At 37.3% G+C, this 22,457-nt stretch overlaps 1 protein-coding gene across 1 annotated transcript in view; it reads left to right on the top strand.

Annotated features, from left to right (window-relative positions):
• Nucleotides 1–22,457, top strand: part of CCDC178 (coiled-coil domain containing 178) — a 548,199-nt gene that overhangs the window by 468,743 nt on the left and 56,999 nt on the right. Inside the window, exon 20 of the mRNA XM_049901613.1 lies at nucleotides 3,313–3,387. Within this exon, the coding sequence (XP_049757570.1) occupies nucleotides 3,313–3,387 (75 nt within the window). The remainder of the gene's footprint in view (nucleotides 1–3,312; nucleotides 3,388–22,457) is intronic.

Raw genomic sequence — 22,457 nt, 5'->3', positions numbered from 1 at the left:
GCACGTCCTTTGGAACTAGGGTTAACCTTCGTTTTTTTTGGCCTTCATGTAATTCTGTTTTTAAGAGCTTTTCTTGTTTTTTTTTTTTCTTTAACAATTATTCATTTTAGCAATGCTTAATTTTTCATATGAAGACAATTTCTGTTATAAAATTTTTAATTGTTTTATTCTTAACATCAAAGAACAATAATTTTAGAATAAAATACTTCTGTTTAATTCTTCATGCAATTTGCATATGTAATTTAGTAATTTAAGTAAACAGAGTATCTAAACTATTACATTTGTGTGTTTTATCAATTATCAATCAGAATGTAGTAATTTTATTCTAGAATGACATATTTGTGAAATGAATAAGCCTGTGAGTTTTGCAGCTTTACTATAAAATATGTAAACATATTAGATTATATATTTATTATCTGTTATACGTCTGAAATTGATCTAACATGCAATCAGGATGCATTGATAATTACCAGTGATGGGAATTCAAAAGCTGGAAACAAAGAAGGATCAGTAGTTGGAAAATATGTCCTTGGTGATAGAAACGAAGCCAGAAATCGCATGATAGAATTTTGCAAGACCAACGACTTCTTCATTGCAAACATTTTTTTCACCAACATAAGTGGCGACAACGCAAGTGAACCTTGCTAGATGAAGGACTACACAGAGTCACTATACCAAAAAGAATTCATCGATTTTCAACCATTTCAGGAGGTAGCATATGATTAGGAACCAATGGTACTGAAGGAAGAAGTCCAAGATGCACTGGAAGGCATTGGCGAAAAAACAAGGCTCCAGGAATTGATGGAATACCGTTGAGATGTTTCAACAAACAGATGCAACACTGGAAGTGCTCACTCATCTCTGCCCAGAAATTTGGAAGACCTGGCCAACTAACTGGAAGAGATCTGTATTTATGCCTATTCCCAAGAAAGGTGATCCAGCTGAATGTGGAAATTATCAAACAATACTGTTAATATCACATGCAGGTACAATTTTGCTGAAGATCATTCAAAAGCGGCTGCAGCAGTATATCAACAGGGAACTGCCAGAAATTCAAGCCAGATCCATAGAGGGTGTGGAACCAGGGATATCATTGCTGATGTCTGGTGGATCCTGGCTTAAAGCAGAGAATACCAGAAAGATATTTACCTGTGTATTATTGACTTTGCAAAGGCATTCGACTGTGTGGATCATAACAAACTATGGATAACACTGCAAAGAATGGGAATTCCAGAACACTTAATTGTGCTCGTGAAGAAACTGTACATAGAGCAAGAGGCAGTCGTTCCAACAGAACAAGGGGATACTGTGTGATTTAAAGACAGGAAAGGTATGCATCAGGGTTGTATTCTTTCACCATACCTATTCAATCTGTATGCTGAGCAAATAATCCAAGAAGCTGAACTATATGAAGAAGAACAGGGCATCAGGACTGGAGGAAGACTCATTAACAACCTGCGTTATGCAGATGACACAACCTTGCTTGCTGAAAGTGAAGAGGACTCTAAGCATTTACTGATGAAGATCAAAGACTACAGCCTTTAGTACAGATTACACCTCAACATAAGGAAAACAAAAATCCTCACAAGTAGACCAGTAAGCAACATCTTGATAAACAGAGAAAAGATTGATGTTGTCAAGGATTACATTTTCCTTGGATCCACAATCAACAGCCATGGAAGCAGCAGTCAAGAAATCAAAAGATGCATTGCACTGGGCAAATCTGCTGCAAAAGACCTCTTTGAAGTATTGCAAAGCAAAGATGTCACCTTCAAGACTAAGGAGCACCTGACCTAAGTTATGGTGTTCTCAGTCACCTCATATGTATAACTAAAGCTGAACAATGAATAAGGAAGACAGAAGAATTGACACCTTTGACTGAGGTGTTGAAAAAGAATATCGAATACGCCATGGACTGCCAAAAGAATAATCAAATCCACCCTGGAAGAAGTACAACCATAATGCTCTTTAGAAGCAAGGATAGTGAGACTATGTCTCACATACTTTGGACATGTTATCAGGAGGGATCAGTTCCTGGGGAAGGACATCGTGCTTGGTAGAGGGTCAGCAAAGAAAGGGAGACCCTCAATGAAATGGATTGACACAGTAGCTGCAACAATGGGCTCAAGCATGACAGCGATTTTGAGGATGGCACAAGACCAGGCAGTGTTTCGTTCTGTTGTATCTAGGGTCGCTGTGAGTCAGAAATTACTCGAAGGCATCTAACAACAATATTTGTTATATAATTCATTGTATGTATTATAATTATAAAGTATACAAAGGATACACATTTGTATATTCACATAAAAGGGTAGAGTTTATCTTTACCTATGTACTGCAACGATTAGTAGTGTGTCATGGATCGAATATTTTTCTCTTATCTATCAGAGTTTTTATGTATTAGCAGAGGTCCAAATAATTTTGAAATGTATTATCCTTTATATAATTAGAGTAATAGAGTGGTCTTTTAGTCATTTTCTTAAAAGTCAGCTCCAGGCCTGGGTGTGTATGTGAGTTTTATTTTTTTTAATATACCTAAGCAGTTGACAAAGGAGATTTCCAGGTCTGAGCTATGTGATGTTTAACATCAGTCTGTGGAACGGATTTGATAATGAAGGAATATCTCATTACTTCTGAGGTTTGCATATTGTACCTGTGTGGCTTGGTAACTGAATACTATAAAAAGATCAGTCTTAACTGCATTTTGTACATCTGTCATTCCTGTCGGGCCAAAAATCTGTGGATAGTTTGTAATTGCCATTGTTTGGGTTATTACAATAAACAGAACCGATAAAGCTTATGCTATTTGCCTTGTTGCTGCACTTCACATCCCTCTGGTGAATTAAAATTGCATACACATATCTTCGCTTATCAGTTGTATTTATCTGTCAGAAATTGAGACAGGCAGTATGCTTTCTGTACGTGAAACCTTCTAACAAGCAGGTCAGAATTATAATCAGAATTTTCAGATCCTGGTGCAAATGAATGACTACAAGTGTTTATTATCTACTCTCACCTATCTACAATATATTCCTATGGGGAGATACTGTTGTTGTTTTTCCATGCAGCCTTTATTATATACTGTAAAAGCTTTAAATATGGTTTTCATTGGATTACCTAAGGTAAAAATGCAAATCTGCAGAAAACAGCATGTTTTTCTCACCTTTGTCAAATATACATAATTCTTAGAGCTGCTTCTATAGTTTGTGTATTTGTTTGACTGCATTCATATATAGGCAATGCGACTAGATTGTTGGAACTGTTTTCTTTTTCTCCCAAAGTAAATAGTCTTCATGATATTCCTACTCTTAGGTTGCAGGGTTGTCACCTATGAGATTTCCAAGCTCACTAGCAGGACTATCAGATGAAATTTCAATTTTTCGGATAGCTCTGATGGATTAATCCATGCATACACAGGTTCCTCCTTCAGAAATCCTGTAACCTCCAACAATTGTCACACATCAAGGCCACCACCTATCTACTCCTGTTCCCACCCCAGTGTACTAGGAGGTGTTTTTACTTCAAGAATTTGGGATTGCTCCACCATCTCTCATGATTGTCGTACATGTTGCTATATGGATGAAGGTTGTTTGTTGCAGTAATTCTGTTAATTTCCTCTTTGAGTTTTGTATATAATGGATTTTTGTGTGTCTGTTGTCAGAAAATGTATGCGTGCTTTTAAACTACTATTCAGTTTTGCATGAAGTTTTTTTTTTTTTACTCCAAAGTATAAATAAGTTTTTGTTAAAAACTTGTCATACATAATCAAACCTTCAGCCTGGTGTGTTTCCGTGAACCCTGAAATGGTCAAATCATTATTCATAGAGAAAGCCCTTTGACTGAACTACCCACCCTGCCAGTTTGTATTACCTTTGTATTCTAAGGGGCTTCTGCGTTTTCGGAATTGGCTGGTCTTTGTTTTCTGGCAAAACAATTTATAGTTCATTCTCAGATAACTATACATATGGTATTTGTATTTTAATTAAAAAGACTGTTGTGATGTCTGATTCTTATAAGTGGAAATTCATTACAAGGACACTTCTCATTTCCTTGAGATGCTTCCTTCCTTTTTTTCCAGGGTTCTTAAATTGCAGAAGCCAGTTAAATGATGTGCTATGGGGAGTTAATTTTTGGCACCATATGTCTCTAGAAATGATTTAATTTTATCTAATGCATAGATGCAATGATATTTATGTTCTATAATGCACAAAAATGACTTAAGGGTTTTTTTAAGGAAAAAGTACATTAGTCTATTAATATTTTAAAACAGTAATGTTCAGTGTATGGATAAGCTTGCAGAAATTTCTGTTTATTTAGATTATTATATTTTTAATATCTTCATTCTATGGTTGCCCTTTAAAACTTTGACTTAGCAAAGTGTTTGTATTATATCAACATATTCCAGATTTAAAAAAAAGTTGTCATAATTCTTATTAGGGATTTAGTATTATGATTTGATAATGTAAAAAAATCTAAATCATAAAAACAGAATTAATTGTAGTCTAAGGACTAAATTTCAGATTCTAAACAACTTTCTCCAAAGCTCAATTAATCAGTTTACATAGTCTCAGGCTCCTTCAAACTGATGCATCGCCAATTCTCACCTAATATTAACCAAATTCAAATTCTCATGGAAATACGTATGTTAAATATGTCAATCTTCAATTTAGTATGAAATTAATTATAAAGGTACTACCCCAAAATTTTACTGTGTGAGGGAGAGGTGAGGGGGGAATACCAGAATGTTCAGGCATTTTATGAAGCACTGAAAATAGTAGTTCCTATTAATATTAAACCCTTTTAATATTTTCGACATTTCTTTTTTATAGGCAGCATATTCAGTGGATACATAACAGAAATATGTCTTAGCAGATAGTCAAGTGTAAAAAGATTTTTAAGAAAGATTATAATAAATTCTCTAAAAGTAAATAACCCTGTATCACAAAATGTGGAGGATGTCTTTCTTTTAGCGATATCAGCTGCTTCTAAGGTTTTTTTTAATGAAACATTTAAAGTTACAGTAAGTTTTCATGTGTAAATTATAAGTAAATACATTTTATGATAAACTTGATGATATGGTTTACTTTTCCAAGCTTTGTGTATCTTTATATTTTGCTGTATTTGCTTTGGATCTTTGAAACAGTGTAGATACACTCAGAACTCTCTGTATCCCTCTTTCAAATATTATTCCCCTCCTTTCTCAGAGCTAACCCCTAGTGTTCTTGTAGTGTTTACCATCATTCATGTTTTTAATACCATCGGTATAGAGATAGGAATCAATTAAAACTATAAAGTATTATTTTTTATTGCTTAATGTTATATAAATGTTATACAGATCACTTGCAATTTTAGTGTATTTTTATTTTTAATGCTAGAGTTTGATACATAAACATAGTACAACGTATTTTTTTGTTATTCATGTGAAAGACCACTACATTGTTTCCAAATTTTTTCCATGGGAAGCAACGCTGTAATGCACATCATTTTGTATGTTTCCTTGGGAACGTATCAGGACAGTTTGTGGAGCAGTGCCGTTCAGTCTTCTCCATGTATCAGAATCACCTAGAGGACTTCCTAAAACTCAGATTTCTGTACCCCAGAATTTGTGATTCAGTGAGTCTGAAGGACTGCCTTCCTACCAAGTTCTGAGGCGAAACTGATCGTGCTGGTCTGGGAACCACATTTTCAGAAAGACTGCTCTAGAGTATGTAGCTTCAAAGGTAATTGCTGAGTCAAAGGATAAGCACATTTTCAACTTCAAGGTTGTTTTTGTTGTTAATTAACAAGGTGTTGGTTCCGACTCATGGTAACCCCACGCGTGCAGAGTAGAACTGTACACATCACCACAGGGTTTTCAAGGCTGTGACCTTCCGTAAGCAGATCACCAAGCCTTACTTCCAAAGCACCTCTGGGTGGATTTGAACTGCCAGCCTCTCAGTTAATAGTCCGGCACTCGATCATTTGCAGCAGCCAGGGACTCCTCAACTTCAGCATGTAGTGATAAAAGTCTCTGTGTCAATTTACACTCCAAAAACAGTACATGAGTTCAAATTTTTCCACATCTTGACCAATAATTGGTATGGACAGATTTTTTTTTTTTTTAATATTTGCCAATCCAATGAATGTGAAATGTGTTTATTTTTGTTCTAATATTGAGATAGGACATCTTTTCAAATGTTTATGGGCCAGATAGTTTTCCTTTTCTGTCAATTGCCTATTTGTATCATTTACCCATTTTTCTGGTGTATCACTTGTATTTTTCTTATTGATTTACAGGGATTCTTTATACGTTCAAGAAACCAATCCTCGTCAACTATAAGTGTTAAGATCTTCTCTAAATTTGTGGATTGCCTGCTTATTCTGTTTAAACTTTTTAATTTTTTAATTTCAATACTGTTAATTCTTTTCATTAGAATTTATTATTGTAATGTTTTGTTTAAAAAGTTCTTTCCTTCCTTAAGGTCACAAAGCTGTTCTGCCATATTTTCTTGTAAAAATGTTGAAGATTAATTTTCTCATCTTAACCTACCTTGCTTTTATCTTAGTGTAGGTTGTAAGTTATGGATTTAATTTCGTTTTATGTTGTATAGGTATAGCCATTTATGCTGTCCTTTTATCAACTGATTTGTAATGTTGTCGTGTGTTCAGATTTCTATATTTTATATGCATGTGCCTGTTACTCAGGTTTCTTTTCTGATCAAATGATCTGTTTTTCTCTCCCAAAGCCAGTATTATCTTAGTTCTTACAGCTTTAATGTAACCTTTATATATTGCATGTGAAGTCCTCCAAACTTGCTTTTGTATTTCACAGTTGTCATAACTATCCCTAGCCCTTTGTTCTCCCATATGAATCTTAGATCGAGTTCCAGGAAACCTTATGAGACTGTTGACTACTTTGGAGAAAACTGACATCTCTATTATATTTTTTTCCCACATATGAATGCACTTATCTCTTTATTTACTCAGTTATTTATATTTTTCAAAAAACTTTTTTTTACGTTTCTCTATAAAATCCTGTAAATTCTTTGATGGATTCAAACCTATATTTTTAGAGACTTATAAAAGTGTTGTTGATTTTTTTAATGTGTATCTTGCAAGTAGTAAAATTTCTCAATTCTCATTTCCTCCAATTGTTGGTTTATAGAGCCTTTTGAGTTTTTCATGTAGGTGTTCTTTCTAATTCTTCTACCTCTCTTTTTTCTTTATATGTTCATTTTTAAGATCTGCAGTACAATTTTGAATAGAGATATTGATTCCTGATATCCCTATTTTGTTTTTCCTGACATTCAGGAATATTTTTTCTAAAGTGTCTCTATTTAGTATGATATTTATTGGAAGTTTTTAGTTTATACCCTTTTATCAGGTTAGAGAGGTTTCCTTCTGTTCCTATGCCTAGTGTGCCAAGATAATTTTTTCATCATAATAAGTATCGATTCATATCAAATTCTTTTTTGTACATATTAGGATGATTATTCTTTTCTTTAATATATAAATGTATTATGTGAAAATATTTCTTGATAATTGTTGAGGGAATGGTCTACCCCTTTGTCTCCCATTCAGGTTGCCTAAGCGAAGGCCTTGGGCCCAGAGCATTTCTCTGATAAAGAGGCTGGGAATTGGTTCGCCTTCTCTCTTCCAGTTCCTTCTCCTTATCAGAGAAGTCTTCCCCCTGTTCTGGGCACACAGTAACTTTCTCTGTCTCTTGCGCATGCATGGGCACCATATAGCACCCAGCCAACCCCGCTCTGTATCTGTTCCCAGCAAGGAGGAAACGGGGTTTCTTGTCCGCACAAGAGAGAAAAATGTAAGAGCTGGCCTGAGTGGGGGGGGTGGTTGGGCTTGCAGGGAAGAGGAGGGGTGGACTGAAGGGGAAACAAGTTTTGCAAGGCTGAACATGAGCTGCCTCATGTGATCCACCAGTTCACTATAGTTTCCATTCTTATGTAAGCCCCTGGCATAGAGCCACATTGTCCACCACCATTATAAAACCTCTGTCCTCCCACCGTGCAGCGCAGAGATGTGCTGTGGTCCTGCAGCTGCCCAGGACTTGCCTCATCTCTAAGTGTCCCTAATGAACTCCTCTGCTGCCACCCTGGAGTTGCTTGCCTCTTTCTTGGGTCTCTCCGCACCCTCCTTTTTTGGAGGCAGATTCACATTGCTGGTCCATGCCTGGAAAATAATGTATCATTCTTAAATTTCTGAAACAATTATATTATCACACTTTCACACTGTCTTCGATTAAAATCATGGGTTTCTGGGTGTTACAGACTATATATTTCATCAGTCAGTGAGTATTTATTCATTAACATTGTATTACTAATCAGCGGTTCTCAGTTTCAGTCTTAAGCTAAACAATGAATTGGAAAAGGATTTTTACTTCCCATGAAGATCATAGAAATGGTGGATTATTTCCCTGCTAGGCAAAGAGAGAAGAGAGAAAGGAGTTGAGAACCTGTTATATTAGTTAGCTATTGCTGCATTACAAATTGTCCCCACACTTTGCAGCTTAAACCAACAAACATTTATTTTTCTCACAAAGTAACTCCAGGTCAGTAATCTGGGGGCTCCTCAGGGCCTCTCACAAGATTTCACTCAAATCTTTAGCCAGGGTTGTAGTCCTTTCAAGAGGTTAGAAAATCTACTTCCAAGTAACTTCATGTGGCTTTTGGCAAAAAAAAAAAAAAAAAAAAAAAGCTTCAGTTTCTTACCACGTGGCCTCTCCATAGAGCTGCCCGCATGACCTAGGAGCTGGCTTCCTCCAGAGCAAATGATGAAAGAGAGCCCAAGACGGAATCTACAATTCCTCCATTCTGTGCCCATGGATGTGACACCCTATATAACTTAGACCATAGTTTACTGTTTCAAAGAGAATCACTAAGTCCAGTCCACATTCAAAGGAAGAAGAATTCTGCTTCATCTCTTAAGGAGATAATTATCAAATAATTTGAGAACCTATATTTTTAAAAGTATACCTTTGAACATTTTTTCTTTCCAACAGCAAGTAACATAAAAGCTTCAACTCTTTTCTAGCTTACCTCCTTCGTGATGTGTCCCAAACATCCATGTTGGGCTGGGCAACCATGGCTTTACTTTATTCCTGAGTCTTGTTAGTTCCAATGTAAATGAGACAAGTGGATGCTCCAAGAATACACATGGGAAGGTGGTGCTTTGAAATTTCTGATTTCAGGGCTAACACTGGTGTGGGGGCAATATTTGGTGTTAATTTTGGCTATACCCATTGCCTTTGAGTTGATTCCAACTCATAGTGACCCTATAGGACAGAGTAGAACTGCCCATAGGGTTTCTAAGAAGCACCTGGTGGACTCAAACTGCTGACCTTTTGGTTAGCAGCTGAACTCTTAACTACTCTGCCACCAGGGTTTCCATTTTGGTTATGGTTAGCCCTAATGTTCTTGAGATCTGTAGTTGAAATATCAAATAAAAAAAAATTACTATTGTTTTATTCTTAGCATATTGTGATTTTTTTTACATTTATAACAAGAGTATAATAATACAAATTTAAACCCATGATTGTAGGTTTCATGTGTTGTAAATGCTTTATAATATTAATGCTAAATAGTTGAATGGCCTGATTTACACTTTCATATACAAAGTTGAGATGAGGCAATCTTTTGTTCTGTTGTACCCAGGGTCACTGTGAGTCAGACCCAACACGATGGCAAGTAATAGCTAACAATATACAAAATTGAGGGAAATGGAATTAAAGATCCTTTTATCAAATGGAAACCATGATGGCATAGTGGTTAAGTGCTACAGCTACTAACCAAGAGGTTGGCTGTTCAAATCCGCGAGGCACTCCTTGGAAACTCTATAAGGCAGTTCTACTCTGTTCTACAAGGTTGCTATGAGTCGGAATCGACTCGATGGGTGGTTTTGGGTTTTATCAAATGGACCTTTTTCTTGTTCTAATATGCGCTTCCTTAGTCATGTATGAGAATATATCCATTCTCTTTCAAAAGTATTTTAATGTTGGTATGGGGCTAAACAGCAACTTAGTTAATCTGATGTTGTTGTTAGTTGCTGTCAAATCAATTCCAACTCATGGTAACCCCATTTGTGCAGAGCAGAGCTTCTCCATAGGGTTTTCAAGGCTGTGACCTTTTGGAAGCAGATTGCCAGGCCTGTCTTCTGAGCCACCTCTGGGTGGGTTTGAACTAATTCTACATTCTTACTTCCAAGTACATGCCAAGTCCTCTGACATGCTTGTGCTATTCTCCCATCCAGTATCTTTGTGTTTCTCACTGTCTTTTCTCTTTCCTACCACTTCCTTCCTCATATCCCCCACCTTTCCTAAAAATTTGAAAGGGAGGGCAGGAATATAATCATTTCAGAGGTAAATGATTGCATTTCAATAATGTAATCATTAATGTGTTTCATTCCAGAAACCCTGGGTTAATTAAGGTTCAAAAACATTCCAGCTCCTTTGGTTTTCCAACCTAGATTCTGCTTCACCTGAAGGACTTTTCCATTCACAACATAACTCTCTTTCTTTAGTTTTCCTGTTACATGTTTTTGTTTCTCTTCCATTTACTTGGTTTATTTTCCCTGAGTTTTCATTAATTAGTAAAAATTCTTATTCACATCTTCACTTTTGCCACTACAATTTTACCAATTCACTTTAGTTGAGCTTATTTTAATAAATATTGAATAGTCATTGTCTCTTGGCACCTTACAATTGGACTTTATATTAACCAAAAAAAAAATTTTTTTTTTTTTTAACCATTTTCCCAAAATAATTTTCATTGTGGTTGTCTTAGTTATCTAGTGCCACTATAATGGAAATAGCACCAGCGGATGGCTTTGACAAACAGAAATAAATTTCCTCACAGTTTAAGAGGCTAGAAGTCTGAATTCAGAGCACCAGCTTAAGGGCAAGGCTGTCTTTCTCTGTAAGATCTGGAGAAAAGTCCTTGTTTCTTCAGCTTTTGCTTCCTGGTTCCTTGGAGATCTCCACCTGTCTTGGCATCTATCTTACCCCATCTCTGCTTTTCTAGATTTCTTGTTTAATTTACTTTATTTTTCAAAAGAGATTGGCTCAAGATACACCCTATGCTAATCCTGTCTCATTCACAAAGACAACCCATTCCCAAATGAGATCATAACCACAGGCATAGAAGCTAGGATTTACAACACACATTTTGAGGTGAAAAAATTCAAACCGTAACAGTGGCCAATTCCCAGAGTAAATAAACCACCCTTTAAAGTATTTAAAATATTTTATCTTGTACATTATTGTTGATCGTTTTCTTGTCCTTAATATATGTGTTTGTGTAAGGGACACTTTTATAGGATGCTGGTTATTCTTTTCTCTTTAAGAACTCTTTCAGTTTTTCCCTTTGGTACTTCTTTTTCCAGTGGTCTTAGCTATATATTTTCCAAAAAAAATACTCCTTTTTGAGATATTACTCTTTCCCGAGTAGTTTTTCAGGAACTTCTCTATTTAAGCAGCTTCAGTTAACACCCATATTTGGAAAAACTTAAGCACTTTTTGTCTACTTCAAGCTTGAATGCAGACAACTGAATAAAATAAACTACTGCATAGAACTGCTTCTCATCATTCAAGATGTGGATGTGGAAAACATTGCCATCCAGTTTTCTTTGGTTACACCTGTTGAAGAGTTCCCTGTTGTAAAAATCACCTTTTGTTATATTTGTGGATACCATAGTATTAATTTCTTATTTCCTTTGACAAAAACCAAACCCATTGCCATTGAGTCAATTCACTGTTGTATATTCAGGAGGTAGTTTCAAGTGTCCCACTATTTCGGGGGAATTGGGATCTTTGGAGAGCTAAGTTAACACCAAATATCCATACCATTGAAACAGGAAGAACTCTCCAAAAAATTAAAGTAGCATTTTGCTATAAGTGACATTTCATTGACATATGTGATTTCATTAAACGAGACCAAGATGAGTCTATCCCACAGCCATTCTTTTAAAATCAGTTATTTCTGGTTTACTACTGTGAACTTTTATTAACCCAATAATCTATCATTCAATTTCTATACAGGGTAAGCTTCCATTTGGTTTTGCCTTGAAAATTCCAAATTGCAATAATTGAGTAAAGTCTGAAGCCAACAAGGATTTGGACACATCTGATATGTGAATAAGATTTTATTATGCATTTCCTATTAAAACCTAACAGGAATAGAGAGATGTTCATTTTGCATTACACTCTGCTTTCCTGAAGGCCCTGTGACCAAAATCCACAGAACCCTTGGGTGTTTCTAAGCAGTCCTTAGGGCCAACCTTGATGCAGAAGTAACTGGTAAAATATCAGAGGGAGAAGGAGAAAAGCCACTAGAACCTAATCAGTATTATGGCATCATGGCTAAGAATATGAACTTTAAATCAGGCACACCTATATAACTTAAAGCAAGTTAACCTCTTTAATGCAGTTTTCTCAGCTGTAAATTGGGGTTAAAAAGAGAAGCTACCTCAACAAGCCCACAGTGAATGTAATCATACTATTAACTAACCTGTTCAAATTAACTAACGTGTCTATAATAGCTGACAGATGCCACCAGAATATATGTCTTTGTGAGGAAAATAGCTTCGTTTGGCGTATTGTATTAATTTATAGGGATATATATTCTTCACGCATGGAACCCTGGTGGTACAATGGTTAAGAGCTCAGACTGCTAACCAAAAGGTCAGCAGTTCAGATCCAGATGCCATTCCTTGGAAACCATGTGGGACAATTCTACTCTGTCCTATAGGATCACTATGAGCTGAAATCAACTAAACAGCAGTGGGTATCCTCTTCATGCAGAATGTTCACCTCAGACTACAATATATTGAGTCAGTACGTAAAGAACTATATAATAATACGTATGTCAGAATAGGTTTCCATGTATAATTTCAGAGATAATATACTCTACAATGGAACCCTAGTGGCACAGTGATTAAGTGGGCAGGAGAAAAGAAAGGAAGGAAGGAAGAGAGACAGGAGCAACAACAACAAAAAACGCCAAAAAGATAAATAAATAACAAAGAAAGAAAAATGGCGCTGAAGGGGCCAAACCCATTGCTGTTGCCTTTTTTTTTTTTAAGCTCCCTGAGTGGCTCAAATGATTAAGCACTAGCCAAAATGTTGGCAGTTCAAATAGAGGCACATTGGAAAACAGGCCTGGCAACCTGCTTCTGAAAGATGTCAGCCTTGGTAACCCTAAGGAGCAGTTTTACTCTGCACACGTGGAGTCACATGAGTTGGAATTGACCTGATGGTAACAAACAAGAAAAATAAACCTTCAATAAGGGAAGAAAAATAATCATTAGAAATATTCTTGAGAATAACTTCATAGTTTATATGTATTTTAAAAATTGTGTTATTTGATATTTGGTTTTATATTAAAATGTGACCGATTGAATGGAGATTTTGTTTTTTCAAAGGGCAAGAATGGGAGCAGAGGTGGAGGATATTTTACTTGGTTATAAACTAAAATTATCAGGAAAGCATCTTTGCTTATAGAGTATACCCTTTGCCATAGAGTCAATTCTGATTCATAGCAACCTTCTAAGACAGTAGAACTTCCCCGTAGGGTTTCCAAGGAGCGGGTGGTGGATTCAAACTGTGTACCTTTTGGCTAACAGCCAGGCTCTTAACCACTGTGCCACCAGGGCTGCCATTGAAGTCTGTTGTCATTGTTAGGTGCTGTCAAGTTGGCTCCAACTCATAGTAACCCTATATAAAATAGAACGAAACTCTGCCTGGTCCTGCGCCACCCTCAAAATCATTGTTATGCTTGAGCACGTTGTTGAAGCCACTGTGTCAGTCCATCTTGTTGAGGGTCTTCCTCTTTTCCACTGACCCTGTACTTTACCAAGCATGATGTCCTTCTCCAGGGACTGATCTCCTGGTAACGTGATCAAAGTACATAAGATGAAGTCTCACCATTCTTGCTTTTAAGAAACATTCTGGCTGTACTCCTACCAAAACACCTTTGTTTGTTCTTCTGGCAGTCCATGGTATATTCAATATTCTTTGCCAACTCCGTAATTGAAAGGCATCCATCCTTACTAGGTCTTCCTTATTCATTTTCCAGTTTTCGCATGCATATGAGACAACTGAAAACACCACGTCAGGGGCACCTTAGTCCTTAAAGTAACATCTTTGCTTTTTAACACTTTAAAGAAGTATTTTATAGCAGATTTGCCCAATGCAATACATCATTTCATTTCTTGACTGCTGCTTGCATGGGCATTGGTTGTGGATTCAAGTAAAATTAAATCCTTGACAACTTCAGTCTTTTCTCCATTTATCATGATGTTGTTTACTGGTCCAGTTGTGAGGATTTTTGTTTTCTTTACCTTGAGGTGCAATACATACTGAACGTTGTAATCTTTGATATTCATCAGCAAGTGTTTGAAGTCCTCTTCACTTTCAGCAAGCAAGGCTGTGTCATCTGCATAATGCAGGTCCTTAATGAATCTTCCTCCAATCCTGGTGTCCCGTTCTTTTTCATATAGTCCAACTTCTCGGTTTGGCTCAGCGTACAAAATGAATAAGTATGGTGAAAGGCTACAACCCTCACGCACACCTTTCCTGAATTTAAATCACATAGTATCCCCTTGTTCTGTTTGAAGACAGCCTCATGGTCTATGCACAGGTTCCTCCACAGCACAATTAAGTGTTCTGGAATTTCCATTCTTTGCAATGTTATCTATAATTTGTTATGATCCACACAGTTGAATGCATTTGCATAGCCAATAAAACAGAGGTAAACGTCTTTCTGGTATTTTCTTCTTTCAGGCATCTGACATCAGCAATGATATCCCTTGTTCCACGTCCTCTTCTGAATCCGGCTTCTGTTTCTGGCAGTTCTCTGTCAACATACTGCTGCAGCTGCTTTTGAATGATCATCAGCAAAATTTCGTTTGCATGTGATATTAATGATATTGTTTGATAATTTCCACATTGATCACCTTTCTTGGGAATAGACATAAATATGGATCTCTTCCAGTCGGTTGGCCAGGTAGCTGTCTTCCAAATTTCTTGGCATAGATGAGTGAGTACTTCCAGTGCTGCATCCATTTGAAACATCTCAGTTGGTATTCCGTCAATTCCTGGAGCCTTGTTTTTCACCAATGCCTTCAGCTTGGACTTCTTTGTTCAGTACCATTGGTTCTTGATCATACAATATCTCCTTAAATGGTTGAATGTCAATCAATTCTTTTTGGTACAGTCACTCTGCATGTTCCTTCAATCTTCTTTTGATGCTTACTGCATCATACAATACCATAAAATACTTCAATATTGTAACTCGAGTCTTAGATTTTTTTCTTCAATTCTTTCAGCTTAAGAAATGCTGAATGTGTTCTTCTTTTTTGGTTTTTATAACTCCAAGTCTTTGCACATTTCATTATAATACTTTACTTTGTCTTCTTGAGTTTCTCTTTGAAATCTTCTGCTCAGGTCTTTTACTTCATCATGTCTTCTGTTCACTTTAGCTACTTAACATTCAAGAATAAGTTTTGGAGTCTCTCTTGACATCCATTTTGGTCTTTTCTTTCTTCTCTGTCTTTTTACTGACCCCTTGTTTTCTTCATGTATGCTGCCCTTGATGTCATTCCACAACTTGTTGGGTCTTCAGAAATTAGTGTTTAATGCCTCAAATCTATTCTTGAGATGGTCTCTAAATTCAGGTGGGATAGAGTTGGAATCGACTCAACGGCACTGGCTTTGGCTTTTCCATACCCAGGGTTGTATTTTGGCTCTCGTGTACTTGATTTAGTTTTCTTCAGTTACTACTTAAATTTGCATATGGGCAATTGAATGTCTGTTCCACAGTTGTCCCTGGCTTTGTTCTGACCGATGATATTGAGCTTTTCCAACCTTTCTTTCCACAAATGTAAATCTATTTGATATCTGTGTATTCCATCTGGTGAGGTCCACCTGTATGGTTGGCATTTATGTCATTGAAAAAATGCGATTGTAATGAAGAAGTCGTTGGTCTTGCAAAATTCTATCATGCAATCTCTGGTATCATTTCTATCACTAAGGACATATTTTCCAACTACTGATACTTCTTTTTTGTTTCCAGCTTTCACATTCCAATCACCAGTAATTATCAATGCATCTCGATTATATGTCTGATCAATTTCAAACTGCAGAAGTTGGTAAAAATCTTCAGTTTCTTCATCTTTTGCCTTTGTGGTTAGTACATAAATTTGAATAGTAGTCATATTCACTTGTTGTCCTTGTAGGTGTGTGGATATTATCCTATCACTTACGGTGTCGTACTTCAGGATAGATCTTGAAATCTTTTTGACAATGAATGCAATGCCATTCCTCTTCAAATTATCAAGCCCAACATAATAGGCCATATGATTGTCTGGTTAAAATGCCAATGTTGGCCCACTTCAGCTCATTAACACCTACAGTATCAATGTTTATGTGTTCCATTTCGTTTTTGACAATTTCCAATTTTGCTAGATTCATACTTTGTACACTTCACGTTCTTATTATTAATGGGTATTTCCTGTTGTTTCTTCTCACTTTGAGTCATGCCACATCAGCAAATGAAGGTTGCAAAAGCTTGACTCCACCCACATCATTAAGGTTGACTCCACCCACATCATTAAGGTTGACTCTACTTTGAGGTGGTGTTTTTTTCCCAGGTCATATTTTGAGTGCCTTCCAACCTGACATGCTCATCTTCTGGCACTGTATCAGACAACATTCTGCTGATATTTATAAGGTTTTCATTGGCTAATTTTTTTCAGAAGTAGACCACCAGGTCCTTCCTAGTCTGTCTTAGTCTGGAAGCTCAGCTGAGACCTGTCCACCATGGGTTATCCTGCTGGTATTTGAATACCAGTGGCATAGATTCCAGAATCACAGCAACATGCAAGCCTCCACAGCAGAACAAATTGATGGATGTCACAAAATATTAGCTTGTTTATCCTTGTTCACAATTTCAGATTTAAAAACTTTCTAATTTAAATATAGGCCTATTATGCATTTCATTTTTTAATAAAATTTAATTAAGATAATTTAAATCAGGACAGAGCCAGCATGGTGCTATAGACAGAAGCACCATGCTATCCTTCTGTAGCAAATACTCAAAAAACTAAGTAAAACAGATACAAACATCCATCCTGGAAGCCTTAGCATCAAAAGAAGGAATAAAGAACTCAATCAAGCACTGAAGAGTATAAGAAATTGACAAAGAACAGAGAATGAGGAAAGCTATGGACTGGAGGTCCTCTACCAGCTAACTCTGCACAGATTTGCCATCTTGGACTGCAGTGACCAAGGAATGCAAACAGGGAGTATGGGAAGGCAACTTCTTGGAGCTACCAACAGGAGACAGAGCACCCGGTAACCAGGGATGCACACTTTCCCACCACCACTCCTTCTTCCCTCTACACAGACTCTACCACTTTCCAATGGGACATGATCACTCGGCCAGAGACACACCAGCTCACCGCCACTTGGGTCCACTTACCCTGACTGGCTGGCCACTTCAACACCATTTTTTTTTGGTTTGTTTTCTAGATTTTGTTGCTTTTTTGTTTGTTTGGCTTTTTTATGCTGCTTCTGTCTCTCTACCTTCTTTCCTTTCCTTCCTCCCACCCAGCTAGCCACAGTGTGCTTTACCCTCCCCTTCTTGATGGCCTGTGCCATTCTGCTGGGCTAGAAAGTCACCAGTCCACAGCCACCCCTGGTCTGCACTGCCCCTGCCAGCAAGCTTCCTCAGTGTCATTTTTTATTTTATTATTTTTTCCAGTTTATTCTCTTCCTTCCTTCCTTTCCTTTCTCCCTCCCACCAAACCCTGAGTGACATCCCCACCCCTTCCTGGAAGGCAGTGCCACACTACTCTCGTAGAGAGCCCCTGGTGAACAGCTTCCCTGGGTCCACTCCGTAACCCTCTGACAGGCTTCCTCAGCACCTTTTTTTTTTTCTTTCCTTTTCCGGTTTCTTCTCTCTCTCTCCATTCCTTCTTTTCTTCAGCCCACCTAGCCCCGTGAGATGTTCCTGCCACTTCTCAACAGGCAGTGTTGCACCACTCAGCTAGAGAGCCACTGGCACACAGCATCCCCAGGTCAGGGCCACCCCCAACACCTTGTTCCTTCAGCACCGTATTTTTTTCTTTTTTTCCTCTTTATTTCTTCTCTCTCTATTCCTTCCTTCCTTTCCTTTTTCCATTCCACCTGGCCCCACATGCCATCCCCACCCTTTCTTGATGGGCCTTGCTGCACCACTTGGCTGGGGAGCCACCAACACACAGCCTCCAAGGGTCTGCACTAACCCCTCCAACCAGCTTGCTCAGCACCATATTTTTGTTGTTGTTTCTTTTTTTCTTTCTTTCTGTTTCTTCTCCCTCTCTCCTTTCCTTTCATTCCTTTCTACCACCCACCTAGCTCTGTGCACTGTCCCTGCCCCTTCTTGAGGGGCTGTACTGCACCATGTGACTGGAGAGTCACTGGCTCGTGGCCTCCCCAAGTCTGTGCCACTGTCAGCAACCTGCTCCCTCAGTGTCTTTTATTTATTGGTTGTTTGTTTTTTATTTTCTTTTTTGCTGTTATTTCTTCTCTCTTTCTCCCTTCTTCCCTTCCTTTCTCCCACCCACTTAGTTTCATGTACCACCCCCCCCCTTCTTGGTGGTCTGTGCTGTATCACATGGTTAGAGATCCTTTGGCACAGGGCCTCCCCAGGTCTGCACTGCCCCCATAGGCCGGCTCCCTCAGCACCATATTTTTTATTTTTCTTTTTTCTTTCCCTTCTGCCTTTTCCTTCTCCCTCCCACCTAGGCCCTACGCTGCCTCTGCACCTTCCAGATGGGCTGTGCTGTGCCACAGGGTGAGAAAGGCAACAGCTTGACTCCACCCCAATTCTGCCCTGCCCCCAACAGCTAGCTCCCCCATCACCATATTTATTTATTTGTTTTGTGTTTTTTTATTTTAATTTTTTGTTGTTGTTGATTTCTACCTTCTCTTTCACCTCTTTCCTTTCCTTTTCCCACCCACTTAGACCTGTTAGCCACCCACACCCCTTCTCAACAAGCCATGTGCACCGCTTGGCTAGAGAGCCACCAGCACACAGCCTCCCCAGGTATGCCCTGCCCCCACCCACCAAATCCTACCATGCCGCCATTTTCTCTGGTATTCTTTTTTGGTTTTTTCCTTCATTTTTCTTTTCTTTTTTTTGCTTTTGTTGCTCTCTCTTCTTTCTCTTCTGTCACTCATCCATTTAGCTCCACACATCACATCCTCTTCATTTCCTCCTACCTATCTGCACTGTGCTGAGCACCATGCCCTCAAGTAGTGCTGACACAGTCCCCTGGGCTCCACCCTGCACTACCTCCTGGCCATGCCTCAGTTCATGCCGCAAACTACCCATCCCCACCCATCCACCTTGGCTGGACTTGTCCTGCTACACCATAGCTGAGTGACCAGTCATGCCCACCTGGACAAGATGGTGAGAAGTATTGTGCCCACAAGCAACCAAGCAACAAAACAAACCCAGCCCATCTGCCCTGACATAACTAATAAAACAAAAAAGCCAGACAAAACAAATTTACAAGCAATAAATGAAGAAAATAATTTCTGAATGTCCCACAGACAGCAGACAATATCAAAACATATTAAAAAAAAAAAAAACAGAACAAAATGGCTTCAGAAAACAACCAAAATAAAACACCAGATGACCTTCTGACAGAAGAAAAGACACTGGAACTACCTGATAGGAAATTCGAAATTCTAATAGTTAGGGTTCTTCAAGAGATGAAGGAAGGACAAAAATAAAGAAAAATAGAGAACATCATGGAAAATGCAGACAAAATCAGGGAGAATACAGACAAAGCAATGGAATAATTCAGGAAAACAATACAGGAAGAAAACATCAAAATAACAACTAGGAATCATACAAAAACAGCAATTAGAAATTCAAAAGATAAACAAGATTTCAGAAAACAATGGTGCAATAGAAGGTTTTAGGAGAAAATTTGAAACAATGGAAGACATGATCGTCAAAATTGAAGACAAATCCTTGGATACCACTTTGAGGAAAAATCAGAAAAAAGAATTAAGAAGAATGAAGAAATCCTGAGAATGATGTGGGATACAATTAAAAGCAAAAATTTTCATGTGATCAGATTTCCAGAACAGACCAAAAATGGAAAAAACAGAGATAATCACTGCAGATTTGCTGACAGAAAACTTGCCCTAATATCATGAAAAACAAAGCCAACCATTCAAGAAATTCAATGAAGTGATATAGAATAGACTCCCAAAAGAAAATCACCAAGACATATCATAATCACACTAGCTAAAACAAAGGACAAAGGAATTATCCTGCGAGCAGCTTGAGAAAAACAAAAAGTCACAAACAAAGGGGAAACAATAAGAATAAGCTCTGATTACTTGGCAGAAACCATGCAAGCAAGAAGGCAATGGGATGACAGATAAAACCTTGAAAGAAAAAACTGCTAACCAAGAAAAATATATCTTGCAAAACTCTTGCTCAAATATGATGGAAAAATTAGAACATTTCCAGATAAAAAGAAATTAAGGGAATATGTAAAAACCAAACTTACAAGAATTATTAAGGGGAGTCCTTTTTTTTTTTTAGTTAAAAAACCAACAACATCAGACAAGAGCCTGAATCTAGGACACAAGACAGCATCAGCGAGATACCAACAAAGATAGTGAACTCTCAAGACTAAAACAAAACTAAAAGACATACAACAGGGAACCAGAAAGCTCAATCTGAAAATGACAACAACATCAGAACATTAAAAGAAGGAATAAATGATGTAGGTATAGAACTTTCAAATGGAAAGGAAGTCAAGGTAATACCAAGTAATAAAAGACTGGTTTAAAGTTAGGAAGATAACGCTATATTTAAAGATAACCACAAAGAAAGTTAACAAACCTATTCATCAAAATAAAGAATAAAAACAAATTCTCACTATAACACAAAACCTACAAAATGAAATAAATGAACAAAAAAAATCCACAAACAAAAGGAATTCAGCACAGAAGAGGAAGAACAAAAAAAATGTCAGCACCACAAAAAAAGCACTACAAAATGACAGCAATAAACTCACACCTATCAATGATCATGCTGAACATAAATGGCTTTAATGCACCCAATAAAGAAAGAGAGTGTAACAGAATGGATAGAAAAAAAAAAAAAGGACCCATCAATATGCTGTTTCCAAGAGACACACCTTAGAAACAAAGACGTAAATATATTAAAAATCTAAAGACAGAAAAAACTATGTCAAACAGCAACCAAAAAAGAGCAAGAGTGGCAATATTAATCTCAGATAAAATAGACCTTTAAAACAAAACCCACTGTAAAAGACAAGGAAGGACATTATATAATGATTAAAGGGACAATCCATCATGAAGACATAACCATAATAAACATCTACACACCAAATAACAGGGCTCCAAAATGCATAAAACTCTAACAGCACTGAAAAAAGAAATTGACAGTTCCACGATAATAGTAAGAGACTTCAACACACCACTCTTGGTAGAGGCCAGATCATCTAGAAAGAAATTCAGCAAAGATACAGAAGATCTAAAGGCCACAATCAATCAACTGGACCTCACAGACATATATAGAACACTCCACCCAACAGCATTAAAGTACAAATTCTTTTCCAACACATGTGAAATATTCTCCAGAATAGAACACATCTTAGGCCACAGAGCAACCCTCAACCAAATCCAAAACACTGAGATAATACAAAGCTTCTTCTCTGATCACAACACTATCAAAGTAGAAATTTATAACTGGAAGAGCAAGGGAAAAAAATCAAATACTTAGAAACTGAATAACACCCTACTTTAAAACCACTGGGTAATAGAAGAAATCAAAGATAGAATCAAAAAATTCCTAGAATCAAAGGAGATTGAAAATGCATCATACCAAAACCTTTGGGACATAGCAAAGGCAGTGCTCAGAAGTCAATTTATAGAAATAGATGCACACATCAAAAAAGAAGAAAGGGACAAAATCAAAACATTAGCTACACAACTCAAACAAATAGAGACAGAACAGCAAAAGAAGCCCACAGTCACCAGAAGAAAGGAAATAATAAAAGATCAGAGCAGAAATAAATGAAATAGAGAATAGAAAAACAATAGAAAGAATCAACAAAACCAAAAATTGATTCTTTGAAAGGATCAACAAAATTGACAAACTGCTGGCCAAATTGACAAAAGAAAAACAGAAGAGGATGCATATAACCCAAATATGAATGGGGGACATTACCATAGACCCAAGTGAAATGGAAAAGATCATAACAGAGTACTATACTCCAACAAATTCAAAAACCTAGAGGAAATGGACGAATTTCTAGAAACATACTACCTACCTAAACTAATACAAACTGTGGTTGAAAATCTGAACAGACCTATAACAAGAGAAGAGAATGATAAAGTAATAAAAAAAAAAAAAACCTCCTAACAACAAAAA

This window comes from Elephas maximus, chromosome 11 (genome assembly GCF_024166365.1).
Source record: "Elephas maximus indicus isolate mEleMax1 chromosome 11, mEleMax1 primary haplotype, whole genome shotgun sequence".
Lineage (NCBI taxonomy): Eukaryota > Metazoa > Chordata > Mammalia > Proboscidea > Elephantidae > Elephas > Elephas maximus.
This window is presented reverse-complemented; position numbering and strand designations above follow the sequence as displayed.